The sequence below is a fragment of the Oryzias latipes genome, chromosome 15 (genome assembly GCF_002234675.1).
Source record: "Oryzias latipes chromosome 15, ASM223467v1".
Taxonomy (NCBI): Eukaryota; Metazoa; Chordata; class Actinopteri; order Beloniformes; family Adrianichthyidae; genus Oryzias; species Oryzias latipes.
In genome coordinates, this window is record NC_019873.2 from 6,280,225 (window position 1) to 6,302,922 (window position 22,698).

Here is a 22,698-nt window from a genome sequence, read left to right on the forward strand (position 1 = left end):
CCGGCATGCTCTACATCAGTGTTTTTCAACCTTTATTGAGCCACGGCACACTTTAACCTTGACAAAAATCCCGCGGCACAACAGCATCCCAAAAAAAAAAGAAAGCAGAAATTCATGGTCTGTATTGATCGACAGCCACCCCCCCCCCCCCCCCTGCCGCAATCTCACGTGGATTTTTGTGATAATTGTGGCAGAAAAAGCAGGAAGTTGCGGCTGTTTTTTCTAAGAGATGAACTAAAGGTTAAATTAGAAAATTTACAAACTGTTTGTTTGTTGTGGATTCAAGACGTTTCACAAGGTCGACTCAGTATGCGCTGTCCCTTTAAGCCAATGCATCATGGGAGATGTAGTGTGAAAACGGCAGAAACCGGATTCTGTTGAAAGCTACACCGCCAAAGATGAGCTTTAGCTGGTATTTTTGTTAGAACTGAGCGACTTTATCAGCAGAATTAAGAACAAGGAAGTGAAGACTTTAAGCACTTCTGATTGGTCAGACTGATGACATGTGATTTAGCCTTCAAGAATGATTGGCGGAGACAGTTAAAGGGGCGGGGACTTTTCCGCAAACTGCTATAGCTGCAGGTAAATCGCGGTACCGTCATAATAGGCTCCGTGCACATAACGAAGGAGTTCTACTTCCGCCGCCTTGAGTGTGAGGCCGACCATTTCCGGTTTGCGACTTCTATAGCAGCGACACGGCAGATTTTGATTGCGAAAGATGGCATATTTCACCCGTTGTCTACAAGGTCTCCCGAAAATCGACGTGAACGACATCTACAGGATTGTCGACCAGTGTTTATCTGCACCCGGTTGTAAGCGTGAAAAAGGATTTCGATTGTACATTTCAAGTTACATCCACAACTTTGAAGGTGAGTAGCAATACCTCAGCTGTTACGTTACACATTGACTAGCTAGCAGCTAAGTATTTTAACTCTTATTAAATCGTGTCAATATTCAACACACTTATTGTTATTAAATACATTAAGTTTATCTGATTATCAACTGGTTGTGTGTATTTTTTATTTGCGATTTGTATTTCCTCTCAGTGTCCAAGAAAGATCCAGTGACAGGAGTAGTGTGTGTGAGGGCGTTATGTCATCCGTCAATGGACAGATCTAAACCACCTCACATTTTAAGAGTGGGATAAGTGTAGCGTTAAGATGGTTACCCATGTTCCTGGGGTAATCATCATGTTCTTTTGGTTCTTTGCGTTACCCATGTTCCTGGGGTAATCATGTTCTTCTTTTTTTTCTTTTTATTGCTCTAGGTTAACCACGTTCATTTGGTTGACCATGTTCCCCATTCATGTTGTAAACGGACAGTGTACGCTTAGTCCTACGTTACTATGTTATGTTTTCACTAACAGCAATCAGTGGTGTAGTATAGTTTGTTTTTCCAGGTATACTGAACATCCCAGGGTAAAGGTGAAACACATAAGATGGGTATAATAATATAAACCTGCTAAGTTTAAGAAGGTATACTGCAATCTTGGTACGTGTTAAGTGGGGATTCTGAGTGTACCTGCAAATCAAATAGACTGCTCCACTGACCACATTAAAAGAAAAAGATTATTAATCCCTTTACTAACAGTGTTTAAAAGAAAAAAGTTAAGATTTTACTAGCTATTTTAACAGTGTACAAAAATAAATAGTAGCTTACTTGAGTAGCCCATATTAATATATGACAAATCAGAGTTGCCACTTTTTAAAAAATATATTTCTTTTAACATCTTGTTACAGGTGGGTCTGAAGGACTCCATCCCTGTTGAGCTGGCCCATCACAGCTGTACATGTGTAGCTGGATCAGTGCTCTGTAACCATTGTGTGGCTCTACTTTTCCAGTCTGCACATTATTCTCAGCTTGACATTCCAGTTGTTCCTCCAGTGCTGAGCTGTACGGAGAGTGAACAACAGTGGCACAAGCCAAGAACCCTGGCAAGACTTGGAATTATGTAACAATAATTTCAATACTACATCTACACATCACATACACTCATCACTGCTTATTGTCTATATTCACAGGGTGTTAAACCAGGTCCCGTCGAGAAGATGGCTGTGATGTCTGCCAAACCAAAGCAGAGGACCATGATCGAGGGAGTAAAGTGAGAATTTGACTAGTAGTTAGTAATCTATTAATTGACCTAGGCCTGTCAAAAGATTAATCAAAATTAATCCCATCCAAACGTTTACCCAAAAATTAAAATTCTGTCATCATTTATTTACTCTCATGTTATTACAAACCTGTATAAATCTCTTTATCCTGATGAAACACACACCAAGGAAGATATTTTGAGAAATGTTTGTAACCAAACCGTTTGTGGACCCCATTCACTTCCATAGTAGAAAAAAAGAATAGTATGGTAGTAAATGGGGTCCACAAACGGTTCGGTTACAGACATTTCTCATAATTTCTTCTTTCATGTTTACCAGAACAAAGAGATCTATATAGATTTTGTAACAACATGACAACATGGGTGAACTATCACTATAGCATATGTGTGTGTACGGTGTGTAAATATTATGTATATATAAATACACATACATTCATGTATAAATTTAAGAAATATTTGCATTTATATACTGTATATACATTTATATAATTTATATTACCGTATATATAAATATAAATATTTTATATATAAATATAACCTTTTTTTAATATATATACATGAATCTGTGTGTTTATATATACACAAGTTACACACCGTACACACACATGTTATGTAAACACAAACTTTTATTTTGGATGTGATTATTCTTTTGACAGCCCTGAATTAATCCCTTCAGACTGAATTGTTTAAAGTTTCTGAAAAATCTTAAAGTACATTTTTCAGCTCACAAGGCTTCTATAATTGAGACCAAATAAAAATAAAATGTTTGGCTTTAATTGTAATTTTTTGTCCATTTCAATAAACATCAGGTCAAAACAGGTGTACTTTTTGTACGTGTACAAAAATATACCAACATATAATTAAATAATAAACATTTTGTTGGTTTGAGGTTTTTGTGGGAATTTTATAGGCTATAATTAGAAAAAATACTATGGAAGTCAATGGCGACTTTCAACTGTATAGTTACCGACATTCTTTAAAATATCTAATATTTATTTGTGTTTCTCAATTTGTTTCAAATAGGTCCACATTGTACAAAGCCATCAGTGGAGAGGTGCTGGACCTGTCCACTCTCAGTGTGTCAGAGACCTACAAAGAGTTCACCCCTGTTTCTGCACCAACCATCTGTACAATGGGTATCACCTGTGAGGTCCCGCTAGTGGACTCTGCACTCGGTTTGGTACAAGAAGGCAGTCCCCTGTCATACCAACAACCCAAGGCAAGAAGTGGCCCTTTTGCTCACATTGATGCTCCACCACGCCCAGATTTGCCATTGGCTGGATGCAGACTGGAGACATCATGCAGTATGTTTGTTTTCACTGAGCATCAACAGCTGCACTTCAAGTCACTTGAGGTTACCTGGGAGATGGCAAACAAAATAGAATATGCAACTAGGGGTCAAAGTACATCAGCAGACTGGCATAGACTAAGAAAACCCAGACTCACGTCCTCACATTTTGGAGAAATATGCCATGCTAAACCATGCACCTTAGATAAAATGGCAGACCGGCTGCTCAAAGGGGTTCGTCAGACTGCAGCAATGAAGAGGGGTCTCGAAATGGAAGCTGATGCCATTGAAGAGTACTGCAAGCTTAAGAGGGTGAACTACTACCCTTGTGGCTTCATTATACACCCCGACACTCCATGGCTAGGTACATCCCCAGATGGGGTTGTCTTTGACCCTACAGAAAGTACTGAATTCGGCCTTGTGGAAATAAAATGTCCAAATGTTAAGAGCTATGTGGATTATCCTCATCTGAAAATGAAAGACGGCAACCTGGAATTGAAGCAGGGTCATGGCTACTACTGGCAGGTGCAGGGTCAGCTGCTCCTAACAGGGGTGGAGTGGTGCGATTTTGTGGTGTTTGCGGAGGAAGACACCCTGATTCAAAGAATATACCGGGACAGTGATGTGATGCAAAAAATAAGAGAGAGAGCAGACTTCTTCTTTTTCTACACATACCTACGTAAATATTTGCTGTAATAAAATGAATTCTCAGTAGAACTGTCTTGTTCTTGTTGATATCTCATTATAATGTGAGTTGTTTCAAGTTATTTAAATTTGTCGCGTAACTTATTAGAAAATATGTGCTAAACAGAGTTGTAATACTTTAAGGATTTACCACTTTACTTAAAGTGTACACAGCAAAGGTGAACACACACCAATGTATTGCTAGATTTAACCCTTGTGCTATCCTAGGCACTTTAACGTTGGGAGTTGGGTCATCTAGACCCACTAGACAGTGCACTGAACCTTTTTTCTTCAATGATTTGTGATCTTCACTGGTGTCTATGGATTACATGAAATCTTTCTACCTTTATCCACCTTTGTCATGGTAGGGAGAACACCTCAATGGAAGGGGGGGGGGTCATCTAAGATAGCACAAGGGTTAAAGGGATAGTTCACACGATTAAAATTCTGTAATCATATACACACCCTCGTGTTATAAACCTGTATAAAATTTCTTGGTTCTGATGAACACAAAGGAAGATATTATGAGAAATGTTTGTAACCAAAACATTTGTGGACTCCAATCTCTTCCATAGTTTAATTTTATTCCTACCATGGAAGTGAATGGGGTCCACAAACGGTTTGGTTACAAACATTTTTTTAAATATCTACCTTTGTGTTTAACTGAACAAAGAAATGTTTACAGCTTTGTAACAACATGAGTGTGAAACTTATGAACTAATTTTCATTTTTGGGTGAACTGTCCCTTTAAAATAATATTCAGTAAGTCAGGCCGACTTGAGGGGAAATTAAAGAACACAAAAGGAGACCAAGGTAATATAGATTTCAATTAAATGATTTATTGATTAAAAATGTCAGTAAATGTAAGGCAAAACTAAATTGGAATGTGAATCAATAAAAAAAAGGTAAATGAGGAAGAGGAGCAGCCAACCATGAAACAAACAGTCACATTTCTACCTGGCTCTAATGTTCTCTCCAGTCTTTGACCAGAGGTCCATTTTGGTAGTTGGACAAGATGCAAGCTACAGTGAAAAGCTGGTTAATGCTCCCTGAAATAGACAAAGGGATTACAGTGTCAAAAAGTTTGTTCTCCTTAACCCGCCTGATTAGCCTTTCAACGTGAACTCGCAGCCGTGCAATTGATTGGGTCTCCAGGACGTCCTGTGCTGCCATTTGATTGTTGTTGGAGCGGAAGGCAGGCCTGTGAAGTTTTCCTGGCACAAGGTTTTCCACCCTAAAGCCCTTGTCCACCATCACAGCCATGTCAGGGCACAGGAGAGGTATAATGCCCGACAATCTGAAGAGCTCACGGTCACTAATAGAGCCCCCGTAGAGTGCAGAAACAAATGTCAGAGGACCATGTGGTGCCATACCAATCATGGCCTTGAAGGTACAGTGGGATTTGTAGTGCGAGTACACCTCACTCTGTAACACAAGTGAGGGTGGAGTTTGGCACCGCAGTTCTGTGCAGTCAACAATGACCTGAGTGTCTGCATAGTCGTTGAACTCAGGAGGTAGGTTAGCTGTGATTGCTTCAGGGGTCATCCAGATACAAATAGCTCCCAGTACACAGTAAAGAAAGTTGGCCCAGGTTGTGATGATCCTGCTGGCTGTTGTCCGATGGATATTAAATCGGTGCCCAAGCTCTCTCTGTGTGCATCCAGTTGACAGATAATTTAGGAAAAGAAATAACTCATCTATGGGCAGCAACTTAGTTGATCTGTTTGCTGTTGTCTTCTCTGCCACAGAGGCTGATGCTTCTCTAGCCACACTTGTCACACGGATCATCCTTGATGTTGCTGGTTCGATGAGCCTCCAGAATGCCATCAGGTGGTCATAAGAATGGAATCTTTTAAACAAATTACACAAAAATAACAATGTTGTTAGTCATGGTAGGCTAATTTAGTTACACATAATCAATTATCTTAATTTTTACTCTACTTACTACATTTGTTTAACATAAAGACAAGAAAAGGTTGTGTCTACGCATCTGACTATGTCAGTCATAAATTACTTTACTTTTGATATTTGATGTACACTTAAAGGAAAATACTCTTCCTCTTGCAAGGTGGACTTTTAGTGGAGCAACATTTTACATGTCTTTATTTTCACTTAAGTGCATGACTTTGTACATGATTTTCTGTCCATCACTGTTAATATGGTACAAGACATCAGCTTCCTGCAATTCAAAAAACCTTAATTATGACATACCTGGTATAAAATCGGATGTCCTCGTCCGATCCTGCAAACCGCTTCAGTCCAAAACAACTCCGCAGCTGGAGAGCCTCAATGTGTAGTTCCAGCTCCTTAACTTTCTGGCGAAGTGTATCGTTTTCCTCAGCTAACTGATCTGCGACCATTGCTGTTGTTGGAGTAATGCAATAATCATGATCTGGTGCCAGGGTATCCAGTTCCATCTCTTCTTCTGAGTTGATGTCATGGACAGGAGGAGGGGGGCTATCTGGTCTGGGTCTCCGCTCCCACACGCTCGCCCTCGGTGCCGGGATTTGAAAATCATTCCAGGAAAAAAGAGTAGGAATGGCCCCTTTCTTCAACTTTCTCAATTTCCCAGGGTTGTTAACAAAATCGCCCTTTTGGAAATGCCTGCTGCAAACACGACTCGTCTTGCTTGGGGTGAAGTCCTCCCGCCGTACTCGGACTATCCATTCGGCTCTCACCGACATATCTTTTGGAAAGCTATGAAAGCTTATACTACTGTTGTACTTTGAAGAATTCGCACACAGGGGTACACAACAGTGTTGTGATGTCTTTGTCACGCGTTGAAACACCAAACGCCTCTCTTTTACCCGAAATCCGCTCATATTTACTCAAAAGTAGCAACGCACCAAACTCCCCACAACAATAACACGACCAACCGGAAGTTGTCGGCCTCACACTCGAAACACGGAAGTTAACCGGAAGTTCTATCGTGCACGTAGGCTATTATCAAAATGTCTTTAATAGAATTAAATAAACACAAAGAAAAAGTAATTTTAAGATCTTTTATATTCCTAATTACTCAGTGTTTTATCAGGGCCTGTTTGGATGAACTAAGAGCTGAAATCCTGGAGATGGAAAATGTTGTTAAATCAGTTAATGAGGGCAATTTCCCACGGCACACTTGACCATCTCCCACGGCACACTAGTGTGCCGCGGCACACTGGTTGAAAAACACTGCTTTACATCACCAGAGGAGTCACGTGACTGAAAAATGTCATGGAAAATGTAAGAAACATTGAATCCCTTATATTGAACTGCCTAATAATGAAACGCGAATAAGCGGGGGAACACTGTATTCCCCATATAAATGTCCATGCCAGACTAAATATGGTGCCTGTTTTCAAAATCTGGTTGTGCTTCTGTTTTTCTACTTATTGCAAAGAGATCCTTGCTTTTGTCTAAATGGCTTTCTAATAGTTATTTGAGGGACTGATTTCTTACTCAGTCTTAATTTGTGTAGTGATGGATAAATTCAACAGTTATTTGTCTGTTTTTATTCAGAGTAAAATAATTTGTAAACTGCTTCCTGTACAGAAATAGTAATATGAGATTAGATTTTTCCCCCGAAATTTTTAGGATTAGTTGTTTTTTTTTAACACACAGTTGCACACACATACATACTGTATTTAACCTTATACTGCCATAAATGGATAGTTTGGAAAAAGGGCAAATGTTTTTGTGCCGCCTGTTCCACAGTACAAAAAGATACCATGCTTGCACACAAGCATTCACAGAGTTCACCTGTCCCCTAAACAAGCACCTCCCACCTGTGGTTTTACTCCAAACAAGGGCCCCTAAGTGGTTTCTGTCAACAAAATAACCACCCTGCTGTATGAACGCTACAGACGACAAATGCCCCGCAGTGGCGCTTGAAAAATCAGACTCTGCTCGGATGGATGTGCTTCCAAAAGGACAGGCCTGTAAGGAATAAAAAATGTCCCTCGGCTGCACGTGCACATAAATCAATGGCCCCTTGCTGATGCTTGTGCACAACAATCACCCCCAAGCTGTCAATGGCTAAAAGTGAGGTCTTTTTGAAAGACGGCATGACAGAAAATAGCTTCAGTTTTTGGCCATTAAAATAAAAAAATAAAGGATTTTAGGTCTGTCAAGACAACGTATTTTAAAAAATACTTGTTTTTTTAAACCTCTTGACGCCAGAATTTTTTCTGCTGTTATGCAGATGCTAAATTAATGTAATTTTGGAGCTGAAGCGGTTTTATGTATCATTTTATCAATAGGTGTCAAGGGGTTAAAAATAAAAATGGCTGATTTACACTGGTCCATCGGCAGTGTGTTGCGTCGACACACAAAAAAATAATCTTTAATAATAAATCGGAATGTTTACATCTCTTTTGTCACGTCTGCGTCTGACATCCATCGCTATGCAACAAACACAAGTTTTACGCAGGAGTTATACTTCTTGTCTATTAACACATCAGTGTAGTGGCAAAAAGCTGCAAAAATGGTAAACGGAAAACTTCAGTTTTACTTTCAAAATAAAACTTTACAAAATGTAATGTGGTGACGCGATAACACACGTTAACATTGCATATAACACCAGCGTCCAACATTTGCCATGGATGACTAAAGTTTAATTTTGGAATTATAAAAACACAACATCAGTGAGGAAGGAGAGAGAAGGGGGCCTGACTGCCAAAGTTTTGATGAACTGCTTGACCTGGGAGTGGCAGGACAAAACAAAGAAGCCTGCAGCGTGAAAGCCAAAGATTTGCATAAGCATCTTGCATAAGTCATGCACAATTGCGTATGATTTACGTAATGATTGCAAATTATCAACTGCGTAATTCTAAATCAACCAAAAATCTTAAACAGTTCAAAACCAAATTTACGAAAAATCCGTTGGTCGAAACCCTTGACAGAAATCTGTGCACATCGACGAATGTTAGGTATATCATATCACGAAAGACCAACATTTCATGTGTGGAAAATGTGCAAAATGTACGTAGTGGCTGTGTGAAAAGCCCTGCAGATGGAGTCGTGTAAAAGCATAAAAGTTACCAGAATCTATCAGTTTTATAATTATTTCATTATATTAGCTGCTAAAAACACAACTTTTCATATCAAATAGAAACAATGGCTCTCTGCACAGGAATTGTCTGTGTTCTTCTGTAGAATGAATCTGAGACTACTCCAGTTTGTTATTTATGTTGAGTATCAGAGATTGAGCCCACCCATTCGCCTTGCTTCTCTTTGATGATGACTGGATTTAGAGGTTTCTGCTTTTCCATAACACATCCATTCTCTTTCCAATGTAGAGCCATGACAGTTGTCATTGCGCCATGTCATGTGGCTCTTTTTCAATCTTCTCTGCTCCTTCTTGTTTATTGTGGATGATGTATCAAACAGAGAAAGAATTGTCATAAAAACAGCAAAGCAGAAGATCATGTCTGGATCAAACTCACCAGGATAACCTTAAACAACAACAGCAGGATTGCTGTCCAATCGTACCAGATGGTATTTTCCACTGTATCCATTGGTTTTTAAGAAAAATGGAAACAGGTTGACATAAAATTGTTGTCATTCTTGTTCAAATGTTGTTTTCAAAATCATTATTTAAAAACTACCAGATGGTTTAAACATGCTTAATTCAGATGTTTTAATGTGAAGAACCATTTTTGTGAAATGTCTGTTTCACAAAATCGTTAACTGCTGGCGACACATAAATAACACATGCTCTTTAATATACCGTAACTCTTTGACCATTTATGCAATCCATGTGAATCGGCTGATTCTGGCGTTGATTCTGACACTTTATTAACTTTGTGTTAGTAATGTGTAGCATATCGGTGCAAAACCAATATGAAAAGCCCCTTTTCTCCCTGACAAAATCAGTTGATTTACATTGATTGCATAAGCCCTTTACTTCTGTCTTCTTTACAAGTCTTGCATATTTGCTCAAAGCTGCTTTTCTCCACTTCAGAATTACATCAATTGCAAAACTAGTGGAGGAGTCACCTTTCAAGGTGATGCTAAATTAAGCGGAGTCCTGGATGTGGTGTGTTGCACATCCACACAGATCCAACATAAAACTAATCAAAAATCAAACAATGTGTAAGACTCATTTACCGTAGATTGGTCAGTATTAAGTGAAACAGTTTTCTATAATGAGTCAAGCTCAAATGACATTTTTTCAAATGCCATCTCTGATTGTATGAGCGTGCATACCGTATATTTTCAAATAGTGGCCAGTCTGAGAAAACTGAGTCTAACGGGATCTTTCCTTTACATGCCGGTCTCTAATAGTGGCTCGGCTCCTTTGAGAGGGCTCCAACCCCCAAAGAGATCTTTACACAAGCAAAGAGGATATTTGATCAGAGATTGGAAATGTTTGCTAATCAGATCATAATACAATCGTCACATAATTTCAATAAATCCTGAAATGTTCATCAGTGCCACAAGAAAAGGCAGACAGCTGGATCCAAATGCAGCAGGTTTATTAGCTCAGCTAAAAGTCCACAGAGCTAAATGAGGGTGAGGCAGGCAGGAGTCAATGACAGGCATGAAATCATCAAAGGAGAGACAGGATGGTCAAATTCCAGGCGAGAGTCTGGGCAGGTGGCGGCTCCACACAGTGGAGAGCTTAATTATGCTGTGTTTGATTGAATGAAGGAGAGTTAGGTGTGTGGCATCCAGAAATGGACTCTGGGAGTTTTTTTATTTATTTTTTATTTAAAAATGGTTTATTTCAAGCAATCAAATAAAAATAATACACAAAAACTATACAATCATCAGTTATACATTCCTACAACGACGAATCAAACTTAGGATAATTAGACATTTTAATAAATATTGCTTAAAAGGGAGTGGAAGGAAGCGAACTTATATAATCCCACCCCTGTTCTACTGTAACCATTTTATTACATGATTTATCATTATCCGGTTCCTAGCTTTTATCAGACAGAATTAAGAATCCTTAGGTATCAATAAAGCACACGACAAAGATGAATTACTTAATTATTATGTAAAAAATAACTTTTAGAAATCAACATGGCAAATGCAGATCAGTTTTTCAAAATATATGCAGATTATGTCCTCAAAGTCCTTCATGGTGTTCACAACCAGAACCTTGGACTGGTCCGATTCACAAACCTGATGAGGATCGCTGTGGTCCCCTGCACTTGGCCATCTGCCCTGAACAGTGTAAACCGGGATTCATCCGTGAAGAGAACACCTCTCCAACGTGCCAGACGCCATCGCATGTGAGCATTTGCCCACTCAAGTCGGTTACGACGACGAACTGGAGTGAGGTCGAGACCTTGATGAGGACGAAGAGCATGCAGATGAGCTTCCCTGAGACGGTTTCTGACAGTTTGTGCAGAAATTCTGTGGTTATGCAAACCGATTGTTTCAGCAGCTGTCCGAGTGGCTGGTCTCAGACGATCTTGGAGGTGGACATGCTTGATGTGGAGGTCTTGGGCTGGTGTGGTTACACGTGGTCTGCCGTTGTGAGGCCGGTTGGATGTGCTGCCAAATTCTCGGAAACGCCTTTGGAGACGGCTTATAGTGGAGAAATGGACATTCAATTCCCTAGCTACAGCTCTGGTGGTCATTCCTGCTATCAGCATGCCAATTGCACGGTCCCTCAAAACTTGCGACATGTGTGGCATTGTGTTGTGTGATACAACTGAAGATTTCAGAGTGGCCTTTTCTTGTGGCCAGTCTAAGGCACACCTGTGCAATAATCATACTGTTTAATCAGCATCTTGATATGGCACACCTGTGAGGTGGGATGGATTGTCTTGGCAAAGGAGAAGTGCTCACTATCACAGATTTAGACAGATTTGTGAACAATATTTCAGAGAACTGGTTATTTTGTGTATGTGGAAAATGTTTCACATCTTTGAGTTCATACCATAAAAAAAACTATATTCAAGTGACTTAAAAGTTGATTTTCTCCACACAAAAAAGAGAGCTGACAATGACACCTAAGAAAAATCACGACTACGAACCTTAAAAAGATTATTGATTATATTCAAGCTACGTTGTATCCTTTCATATAGCAAGTGACAGCTAAGCTAACTCCTCTCATGGAGCTAACGGAAGAGTTCCAGAGGCTGCGGGGTCAAAACGAGCAAAAAGATGACAGGGTCGACATTCTGGAGAAAAGACTGGACGATGTGGAACAACAAGCAAGGATGAATAATGTCATTCTCACTTGAGTACCGATCAAACCTCGGGCAAAGGCAAATGCAGCTGGAGTTAGCATTGCTAAAGCTAATAGCGCTAGCATTGCTAGCAGTTCTTCTGAAACGGGGAGCGATGGAGAGTCTTTAGAACACCAAGTGGAATCATTTCTCACTTCTAAAGGGATTTCCCTGGATCTAAATACCATTGAGACCTGCCACCCGCTCCCCAGGAGAAAGGAGACGGATAAACCAGCGGTCCTCAGCAGGTTTGTGAATCAAAAACACAAGCTAGCTCTGATGTATCAAAGGAGGAATCTTAAGGGATCTGCTGCTTATCTGAACGACCAGAAGGAATGCTGAAATTGCCAAACATACACGGCTTCTCAGGAAGCGTAAGCTGATTGAGAACACTTGGGTTAAAGGGTGCAGGATTTGCGCCAAACCACTCGGTCCACCGGACAAGTCCAAGGTTCTGGTTGTGAACACCATGAAAGACTTTGAGAAGTGTTTGATCACGGACGTCTGAACCAACATGCACTAATAAATCAAAGAGCCAAATATAATTTCAAGATATATGACGCCTGGATTCATCGCTTTCTCCAACAGTCGGAAGTGACCCTGATTTTCAGCAGAGTTCTGACCTGCAGACAACTTGACCTCAAAGTTAGAAACCAGATAATGATAAATTATGTAATAAAATGGTTACGATTGAACAGCGTGGGATTATATAAGTTCGCTTCCTTCCACTCCCTTTCAAGCAATATTTATTAACATGTCTAATTATCCTAAGTTTGATTCGTCATTGTATGAATGTATAACTGATGATTGTATTGTTTGTGTGTATTATTCTTATTTGATAGCTTAAAATAAACCGTTTCAAATAAAATAAAATTAAATTAAAAAATAAACTATTGGAAGGTGTACAGTAAGTACAAATGGTAAATGGCATATACTTTTATAGCGCTCTTCTACCTTCCTCAAAGACCCAAAGTGCTTTACAGTCACAGTCTCATTCACTCAAGCACACACACAGTGGCCCTGCTGGTGAACACTGGCACATCAACACATAGGCGGGCAAGGCGGTTGACCAGTCTACCTCTTCACCATGGCCACCAACTATATAGTCAATTTGAAATCAAATTTGAATACTAAAAATTTAAAAGAGCATTGTACTCCCTTCATGATGCCAGTGTTGAAAAAGACTTGTTTGTGTTTCAGCAGCGCAAATTCACACTGTAGACTTTAGCCATTATAACAATAATTTTTTTCCAAACAAATGAGCCCAACTGCTGTCCAGGTGTTCCAATTATAAAGAACATTTGGAGCATTGCTAAAAATATGTTAAAGATCAACTTTCCAGCACTCAGAAATCTGTCTTAAAGAAAAGGGACCAAATTCCAACACAAATGCTCAAGAGAACCATAACTTTGATGACAAGATGTCAGTAAAGATGGCCCTGTTTGAATATTTTGGAAATCTAGAACAGCAATAATGAAAAGAAGATAAAAGTTTGTCTCGAAAACACGTGTTTTTCATGTTTTGTTTTTAAAAAAAGAATAGTTTTGTAATCCAAAGTCTTTCAGTTTTCACCTGCACTTTTGTCAGAAGTCTTAAATTTGACAGATTTAACACACTGCCATTTATTGGTCATTTAAAGGGCCTTTCACTGTCATACACAGATGCAAGCGTCCCACAGCAGCTGTACAACAAGATGGAACAAATGACGTTCCCAGTGATTATGAAAGGAGGTCCCTCCCACACACATGGAAGTCCACACACACACACACACACACACACACACAGGCAGACAGGGTCCTGTAAAACAAGAGCTCAACAGCGGTTCTTGTCAACAAAATAAGCAGGTTACAGATGACAAGTGCACCTCAGGTGTGGCTGTCTGAAAATCAGACGCTCCTCAGCAGTGTGCCGGGGACTGTCTGTGTCTGTAATTGCTTTGAGCCGCCAGCTCAGTGGTAAACTGAAAGGACCCAATTAAATCTCACCGACTGGTGTGTGCTAGCATGAGAGCACAGATGTGTGTGTGTGTGTGTGTGTAGGTGAGAGATAGGTTGACATGCTGGAGCTTTCATATCACTCTCAGCAGACTATAAGCGCATTTTAGCAGCGTCTTTGTCATCTGTGGTCCCCTGCACTGGGACATGCGACTTTGTGCATTTTGGTGAGGGGTAATCACGTTTTTCATTTCGTACCTAGGGCTCAGCAGGACAGCAGTGTGCTTTTCTTTGTCTGTCTTTGTTCTTTCACCTAAAGTGATTTTGCATTAACACTTGTCTCTCTCAAAGAACAAGGTCGTTTTGATGTTTTTATCAGCAAGAGATCTGCGCTGAAGAAGCATGTTTGGTTAGAGAGGGTAGCTTCACAGGTTGGCTACTCTTTGGTTGGGGCCAAAGACATCGATACACAAGACTTATAGACTCTGGCATTACCTAGAGGATTCTGAATGTCAAAAAAAGCTTAAAGTAGGTCAGGCATATTGAGTTTTTTTTTTGTTTTTCCTACTTTAACAAGCTTCTGAAAACATAGGTGGTTAAAGACAGACTCTAATCCTCTTTTGATCTATTGTATTATGCCGTTATTAGCTAAAATATAAAAAAAACTGTCATTATCTAGGACATAGTTTCTGCAGAGCAGCAGGAGTTCATTCGAAATTTGCCTGTCCCCCTTCCCCTCCCCACTGGTGAGAGCTCTCTGTTTACACGCTCTCCTGCTAGCCTACCTCAACCAACTAAGACCTCCATCCAAACATTACAGTTGCAACTAAAAGGGCAAGCAATATTGGAGCTATCCAGTTGTACAGTTTTGATCCAGATGCCAGCTCAGACGAGGAAAACAAAGATAGATCTAGTCGTTTACAAGTGGATGCTTCAGAATGGAGCAGAGCAGGAAGCTTGCAAATCCCCTTGTTTTCTTGAACAGCCTTAATTTTTCTGCCCCTGATTTACAATGATTTAAACAAAGAAATACTCAGAAATGCAGTTTAAGCTAAACTTTCTCTATAGGTGTCTCCCATTATCAGAAAAATGCAACAAGAACATGTCTATGGATTCACCCATTGACAATCAAATTGCATTGCATCTCTTGCATTGAACAAATTTCTAATGAAATCAGCCCAATCTACATTTATCCTAGTTCGAAAATAAATCCATAAAAACCAAAAAATTGTCAATTTTTGTCAACAAGCTGTGCATACCTTGTTTTTTGAGTGTTAGGTTGGACTTTTAATGTGGAGGTTGATAGAAATTTGCTCGCTTATGACTACAGTGGTCATTTGAGGAACTGTAACATTTAGTAATATCATACTGGGTCTATTTCAAATTTGGGAACGAATATGGGGTCTTAAACAGGGCCAATCTCTAAAAACAAAGCAGACATCATTTCTTAAAGAATGTTCTTGTTTCCTATGAAGAAAACAATTTACTTATAGAGTCTCGAGTGACGGAGGAAACATCTTTATAACATGGCTAGAATATCCTTAAAAAAGTTTACAATACCTTCAAATAGATGCCGTAGAAAAACATAGCTGTTTCTACATTAATACAGATTTGTGTACTGTGCTTTTTTGTAAAAGAAATTAGAGGATGAAATTAAATATATTAAAAATAAGCAATTATTCATGAGTTAATTATTTTTAAGATGACTTGATATAAACAATTCCAAAAAGAAGCCTGAGAAAGAAAGGATCATTTGACTAGGTAATATGAACACAAAGCTACACAAATACCACAGTACAATAAATAATCCAAAGTCACCACCACCACCCTGCTTGAAAAAAGGTTGTTTTTTGTTGCGTTTAATTCTTTGTCCCCCCCCCCCCATCTTTCCACAACCTTGTTTTAGCTCAGTAAATAAACTATCCGTCATCGTTATCCATCTGGCGCTGTAGCCTATGAGAAGCCTGGGAACGCTGTTACCGGGTGGCATGGGATGTGGCGGCTTGCCGGATAGGGTCAATTGCCTCTGAAAGATTACTCCTTAAAATAGGGCTGTACATGTGTATTATGGGCTCTGAGTGAGCAGCTGAGTCTCAGACGCTGCAAGAACCTGCAATTGATGAAGCCATGAAACATCATTTTCAAACTTAGATTGATATTTCATTTGCAGAGTGCTGAAATAAGAATGTTTTGGATGATGTGTTAAAACGTTGGCGTGTTTGTGGCATTAAAAAAAGATTGTCTTTTTTTCCTCAGATGCAAAAACAAATGTTTCATACATTTCCTTTTTTTTATGGTTTACAAAAAAGACAAAGTTAAAACGTAGAAAAAAGGCAACTTATTTTCTAAAGGTTCTCAAGGGTTAAACGTATACACTATTCTCCAATTCACATGGGAGAAATCGTGAACATAATTAGTCGTATTTAATTGAAATCAGACTATCATATAAATATTGGGAAATAATAGGAAAAACATGTGGAACTCAGTTTCTTATTTTTGACTCTTATCAGTTACAGTTCAGCAGTAGAAGTTGTCAAATACTGAAAAATAATAACACTTGTGTGAAAATCAGAAATAGTACATGGGTGTGTTTTTTTTGATCCACAGTCCCAATGGCATACGAACCTAAGCTTTAATAGCAGACCAGATTGAATCCTAAAACTGGGATCTGGTATTACAGGAGAGGAACTCTGAGGGTTAGGAAGAAGCCTGCATTCTGTAGACAAGGCAAGTTCATTTATGTAGCACATGTACAAGGCCAATTCTTTACATAAAACATTAAAAGAGACAAAATATTACGAGTGATCATTGAAAAGATGTAAATTTAAATTAAACATAAACAGTGTGGATGTGAACCTTTAAATGCAAACTCATCAATTGCAGCTGTGAACAGATGGATCTTTAACCTGGATTTAAATAAACAGGCGTTTCGGCTGATCTAAGGCTTTCTGTAGGAGAAAAAGTTCAGTACAATTATTTAGGTTGTGAAGAGCTTGATCATTGAGATGCTTCTTGGTGATGAGCCTGTTTAGTTTAGTGATCAAGCTCACAAGGAGCAAGCACAGTGACCTCTTCCAATAAGTGCACAAGTGAGTACTTAGCTTGAATAAAAATGTAAACACTTTTTTAAACATTCAGAAACAGGTAACTCCACAGTACAAGCCTGGATGAGATGCAGTTTTTTATAAACTATGCTTGTAAAAAAAATCTCAATATTTTTGTGAAAAATGCATATTTGACATTTTAAATAAATGAGAAATCAGAGACCATAGGTATTCCATAAGCATGTCACATCTGTTCTTTAGATGGTCTTTAACGGAAACATATTGTTTTTTGTTTCAGGTGATATTTTTGTAAAACACATTTGGAATTTACTTTGTATTCTGAAAGGATTTTAGTTAGAGTGGAAACCCCCACCATGAGCTGAAATCCATCTTGTTCTCTACATGCTATGTAGTATAAATGACAGTTATCTCTTCTAGCTGCATGCTCTTTGAAGGAAAAGAAAGGGTGGTAAATGTTTGTGGCTTGTGGATTTATTGCTGCTGCAACACACAAACTATAAGGAGTTCTTCCCTACTTTCCTGGAGGTCAAACAAACAGGAGACCGACTTTGTGAGTAGTAAGCAGTATGATGAGTCAAAATGTTATTGCACTGATAAATGCAAAGGTAACTCATTATTCATGCGTGATGCTGTGTGATTGGGTGGCAGTCAAGGCTTGGTCCACTGACAGCCTTATCCGGGGAAACAGACTAAGTCTTGGGACTTGGAGCGTCACCTCATTAAGTGGGTTCAAAGTGCACCTGAGCTAGTGCAGCAGGCTGAGCGATATACAGGCTAGAGCAGGGGTTCTCAAAGTGTGGCCTGTGGGTCACCAGAATTTTTGTGACCCTCAATAAATCCTGATTATTAAACTAGCTGTACATTGCTTGGAAATGTTTCCTTTCTTTCGTGGTTTCTGGTGACAACTGGAGGGAAATGGGGTTTTACAGCCAGGTTTCAATGGTACAGTGTAATAATTTCACAAATGTAGGGCAGACAACATTTTCTTTTTTTTTAACTTGTGAGAGCTGAAGGCCTCTTGTGTTGGATAATTTTACTTTTAAAACTCTTCTGAATTACCAGAGGTATGTCTGAATAAACCCCTTTTTTAATCTGGGCCAAACTCTATTCATCTTAATCATATGTGGAACATTTTTGTGTTGGACCTGATGGAAAAGGAAAGGAGGGAAGAAGAGAGAGGGATGTTAGAGATATAGAGTTAGAGAGAGAGATAGAGAGTTATAGAAGGGGGGGGGGATAAAACCCCAAAGCAGCATTAAGCAACAAGTTGCTCTATGTCTATAATCATTACGGTTATTAATCTAGAAGGGGTGGGGCCTGTCAACACACCCACTCAAATGTTACATACCTGTTGGCTCCATAAATTTACACGTATAAACATGTCAACATGTACACGATACACACACACATACTTATGCATTCAAATCAACTAGTGTGAAATATTTCATTCAATCACGCAAAGTATTTGTGCAAAGGTGAGCCAACACATGTGCTCGAGTGATTGTTTATATTCTTCTTCTAAGGTGGATGATGGAATGTAAAAAGAAGGAAGGAGAGTGCCCAGTCATCCCCACACCAAGGCCCCCGCCATAGCAGCAGCGGCAGCCAGAACCCCCCAACACCTGCACGGTATAGCAGATAGAGAACAACCGCCCGCCGGGCAATCACATCTGCCACCCAGGCCAGGGCCAGCAGGACCGCCACAGGGGCCCCCAAAGCCAGAGAGTGGGGAGGCAAAGGGGGACAGGGAGTGCAGGCTCTAGCCCATCCAGAAGAGTAGCCTCCCCCACCACCGCGCCGGGAGGGCCCAACATGGGGCACCACCCCTGGAGAGCACCCCCAACCCCAGACGGACAAACCACCACCCAGGAGTTCTGAGCCTTGCCCCACCCCGACCCCAGGCATGGGCCACGGCGCCCCCCAGGGAGACCTGCCCAAATTTAACTGGTTCTGCTGAGTAAGGACAGACCGAGATGACTGCAGTAAAAATGAGGTCAGAGTGGGAGGATGAGTGGGATTCGGAGAGAGAGCCAGAGCTGGTACTTTTGATTAAAAAACCGTGTTGGCGAGGAGAAAAGGCGCTTTCAAGCCAAGTGGACAAATACTAACTTTGTTGTAGCTCAGGGGCTGGACAAAGTCATGTGCCTGATTTGCAAGCAAGTAAGTAAATGCAATGCTCAAAGAATTCAATAATCTACTATTAAACTATGACAAATTTGCAGACGAGGAGCATGAGCTACAACAACTACAGCGAGGCTATGCTGCACAGCAGATAATGTTTACAAAACATGGCTAAGTCCAGTGAAGCTGTGACAGAAGCTAGCTATGTTGTGGCTTTAGAAATGGCCCAGCGTAGCAAGCCCTGCAGTGAAAGGGAGTTTGTAAAAGAATATATACTGAAAGTAGCTGACATTGTTTTTCCAGAGCTGCTAAATATGCAAAATATAAAAGATTGAAGTGAAGGAATAGATATTTGTAAGGCTGTGTGTCACAGTGTGGATGCATACAAAATGAAGCAGACTATCGTTGGTGTTACAACAGATGGAGCTTCGGCAATGATCGCAAGAAAGACAGGTGCCGCATCACTACTCTCTGAGAAAGTGGTCAAGAGCGGTGGTGAGAAACCTATCATTGTATACTAGACCAAGAAGCCCTTGGTGCTCAAAATCCTGAAATAAAACATGTCATGGGTATCATTGTGAAGACAGTTAATTTCCTGAAGTCCAGAGCTCTAAATCACCGCCAAATAAAAACATTTTTGGAGAAATCGGAGGCAGATTTTGCTGACCCCTTTACTTCACTGCCATTAGGTGGATGAGCTACGACAGAGTTTTAGGGCCACGGTGAGAAAAAAAATTCAGGAGGATAATTTCTTTCTTTTTTTTCCTCACTTCCTTGAAATGGCGAGATCAAAGTCGAGAGAAGTAAAGCAGAGTCTTTATTTACGATTTATTAATGTTTTATTTATTGATGGATGGCTTGCAGGATCTCTGCAGAAGTGATTCTTCCGTCTGAGGTGGAGCACTTTCTGGCATCTCCAATGTTCTAATGCTAACAGACTATTTTCATTCATATTTATTGTGTTATGTCCCCTCTCTCCTCCATTGGTGTACAGGATTCATCTCGGAAAGTTTTGGAGGAACCTATGCAAATTGGACACTCCAAACTCAGCCCGGAGGAACGTCAAAAAAGATGGGATGAGTTGGCTTGCTTCTACTGTGGGAAGACGGACCATTTTGTATCGCAATGCCGCTTGCGTTTAAACTGCAGAACCCCCCGCTAAACGACAGGTCGCGGGGGGGTAACAACATAAACCCGTCTCAGATGAACTTTTTATTCCTACCCGTCAAAGTACAATTACAGACTGAATTTCATGAATTTCAAGCACTGGTGGACTCAGGGGCTGAGCAGAGTTTCATAGATCATGATCTGGTCTTGCAACTATCTATTCTCACTGAACTATTGGACAACCTTCTCGAAGCTGCTGGACTAGGAGGCCAACATCTGTCCCGGATAACTCACCGCACCAGACCCATCCAACTCATCACCTCCGGTAATCACCATGAACACGTTCAGTTTTATATCACTAATACCTCTCAAACTCCCATTTTTCTAGGTTTCCCCTAGTTAAAATTACATAACCCACAGTTCAATTGGGCCCGAAATCATATTGTCAAATGGAGTTTTTTCTGCATGCCTAATTGTCTCCAGTCCGCCATTCCCTCCATCGTAGCCCCGTCCGTTCACCAGGAGGAGGTAGACTTATCCAATGTTCCTGCCTGTTATCATGATCTCCAAACCGTTTTCAGTAAAGCTAAGGCTAATTCTTTACCTCCCCACAGACCCTATGACTGTGCCATCGACCTTCTCGCAGGAGCCAGTTTACCTAAGGGCAGATTATTTAACCTATCTGCTTCTGAAAAAGAGGCGATGGAAAAATATATTCAAGAAGCACTCTCTATTGGTCATATTTGCCCATCCCCTGCACCAATATTTAAGGTGGCTGTCAAGTGTATTTGTAAACTGCGTGCTCCCACACTTGCAAAGGGACAGGACTGGACCAAGGATTTCACTCTTTCCAAGTCTTTTATTAGCAACAGTAGTTGGCAGTAGGTGGTAGTAGTTGGAAGTTATTGAACATTGTTGAAAATAGGAAGTAGGAAGTAGGAAGTAGAAAGTAGTGGGGATAGGTGAAAAACCTTTAAACAATCAAAACAAAACCTTTAATCAATAAACTGCTCAGCATATTTAAATCAAACATAAGGTAAACCAGGTAAGTAAATTAAGATTAAATCAAAACCAACAATTTGTAACCAAGAAAATTAAACCAACAACTCAGTTTAAATTGTAGGAAACTTAAATACAATTTATCTCAACTTAAGTAGATTATTTTACCAATAATTATCTTTTTCCAGGTTAGCAAATATGTATAATTTCAAGACAAACATTTGTAGGACATTTTACAACATTTAATTATTTTTTCTTTTAATCCAATACAACAATTTGACATATTAAGGTCCAGCATTGAGCTTACCAGTAGCCCTTTATAGTCCAAGCCCCACTCACGCAGTGGTTTGAGTTTAGCATCCAAGTTCGTGGAAACTGCCGTCATCCAGCTCAGTTCTTACACACGCAGTGGTGAAACGCCGTTTTAAGCGTTCCCAGCTTCCGCGCTGATTGCGTTCATTCAGTTCAGCTGGTAACGGCGCGCGTGTATTGTCCTCCGTGCTGAGCGCACGCAGGCTGCTGCGCGCTCATGTGTGAGGTGCTGCGCGTTCATGTGAGGCACTGCGCACTCCAGGTCACAGCCAGGCAACCACCTCCGCTGATCAGCGTGACACCTCCCACTCGATCTTGTGGCACTGTCCTGAAAGATCATACCTCCTCAGGCGAGCTGGTCTCTCTGAACTTGCTCCTCCACTGGCAAGAGGACAACGAGGCGTCGGACGTCTCGACGCAGGATGGTACTCTGACAGCTCTTTGAGGATTCAGAATCTCCAGCGACAGGTACTGGCTTTGGAGACCTCACCACACTGAAAGCACCATAACTTGGGGAGACCTTTACATAGACATCTCGAACAACACCTCTCTCGTCAGTATTCACACCAACCACTCTTGCAAGCTTGAACTGACCTCGTAATGCGTTCTGGTCACAGAGCCAAACGACATCTCCAACGGCAACGTTCCTTTCAGCAGTATGCCACTTACTGCGAACGAATAGATTGGGACCGGCCAGTTGGCTCCAGGACTTCCAGAAGTAGTTGACTTGGCTTTGAATTTCCTTTAGTCTCTTCAGAGGGTAGGTGGTGTAATCGAATGACTTGAAGTCTCCACTCGATGAGGCTCTACCAAGCAGCAAGGTGTTTGGACTGATGGACTCTATGCGTTCCTCTTGACTCTGGATTTTGGCATCAATGGGTCTTTCGTTGGTTAGGTTGGCAGCTAGCTG

General features: G+C 40.4%; 2 protein-coding genes across 4 annotated transcripts; one reads left to right on the forward strand and one right to left on the reverse strand.

Moving 5' to 3' along the window:
• The first annotated feature begins 613 nt into the window (after positions 1-613).
• On the forward strand, positions 614-4,115 carry LOC111948827. 3 transcript variants are annotated; one of them, XM_023963702.1, is made up of 4 exons: positions 614-869; positions 1,047-1,934; positions 2,022-2,101; positions 3,134-4,115. In XM_023963702.1, the coding sequence occupies exons 3-4, from the start codon at positions 2,049-2,051 to the stop codon at positions 4,092-4,094; spliced, it is 1,014 nt and encodes a 337-aa protein (XP_023819470.1). In that variant the 5' UTR covers positions 614-869; positions 1,047-1,934; positions 2,022-2,048; the 3' UTR covers positions 4,095-4,115. The 3 variants fall into 3 exon arrangements, with proteins under 3 accessions (XP_023819470.1, XP_023819471.1, XP_023819469.1); XM_023963703.1 differs by having other exon boundaries at positions 1,740-1,951; XM_023963701.1 differs by having other exon boundaries at positions 1,740-1,934.
• A 786-nt stretch (positions 4,116-4,901) lies between these two features.
• LOC111948838 lies at positions 4,902-6,965 on the reverse strand. The gene is made up of 2 exons (XM_023963735.1): positions 6,294-6,965; positions 4,902-5,931 (listed from the first exon to the last, which is right to left on the reverse strand). The coding sequence occupies exons 1-2, from the start codon at positions 6,902-6,904 to the stop codon at positions 5,046-5,048; spliced, it is 1,497 nt and encodes a 498-aa protein (XP_023819503.1). The 5' UTR covers positions 6,905-6,965; the 3' UTR covers positions 4,902-5,045.
• Between the last annotated feature and the right edge of the window lie 15,733 nt (positions 6,966-22,698).

Coding starts and splice junctions, on each gene's coding strand:
- LOC111948838 (XM_023963735.1), bottom strand. CDS start 6,904: ATGAGCGGATTTCGGGTAAAAGAGAGGCGTTTGGTGTTTCAACGCGTG. Junction 5,932..6,293: donor GACATCCGATTTTATACCAG/GTATGTCATAAT, acceptor TTTGTTTAAAAG/ATTCCATTCTTATGACCACC.
- LOC111948827 (XM_023963702.1), top strand. CDS start 2,049: ATGGCTGTGATGTCTGCCAAACCAAAGCAGAGGACCATGATCGAGGGA. Junction 2,102..3,133: donor ACCATGATCGAGGGAGTAAA/GTGAGAATTTGA, acceptor TGTTTCAAATAG/GTCCACATTGTACAAAGCCA.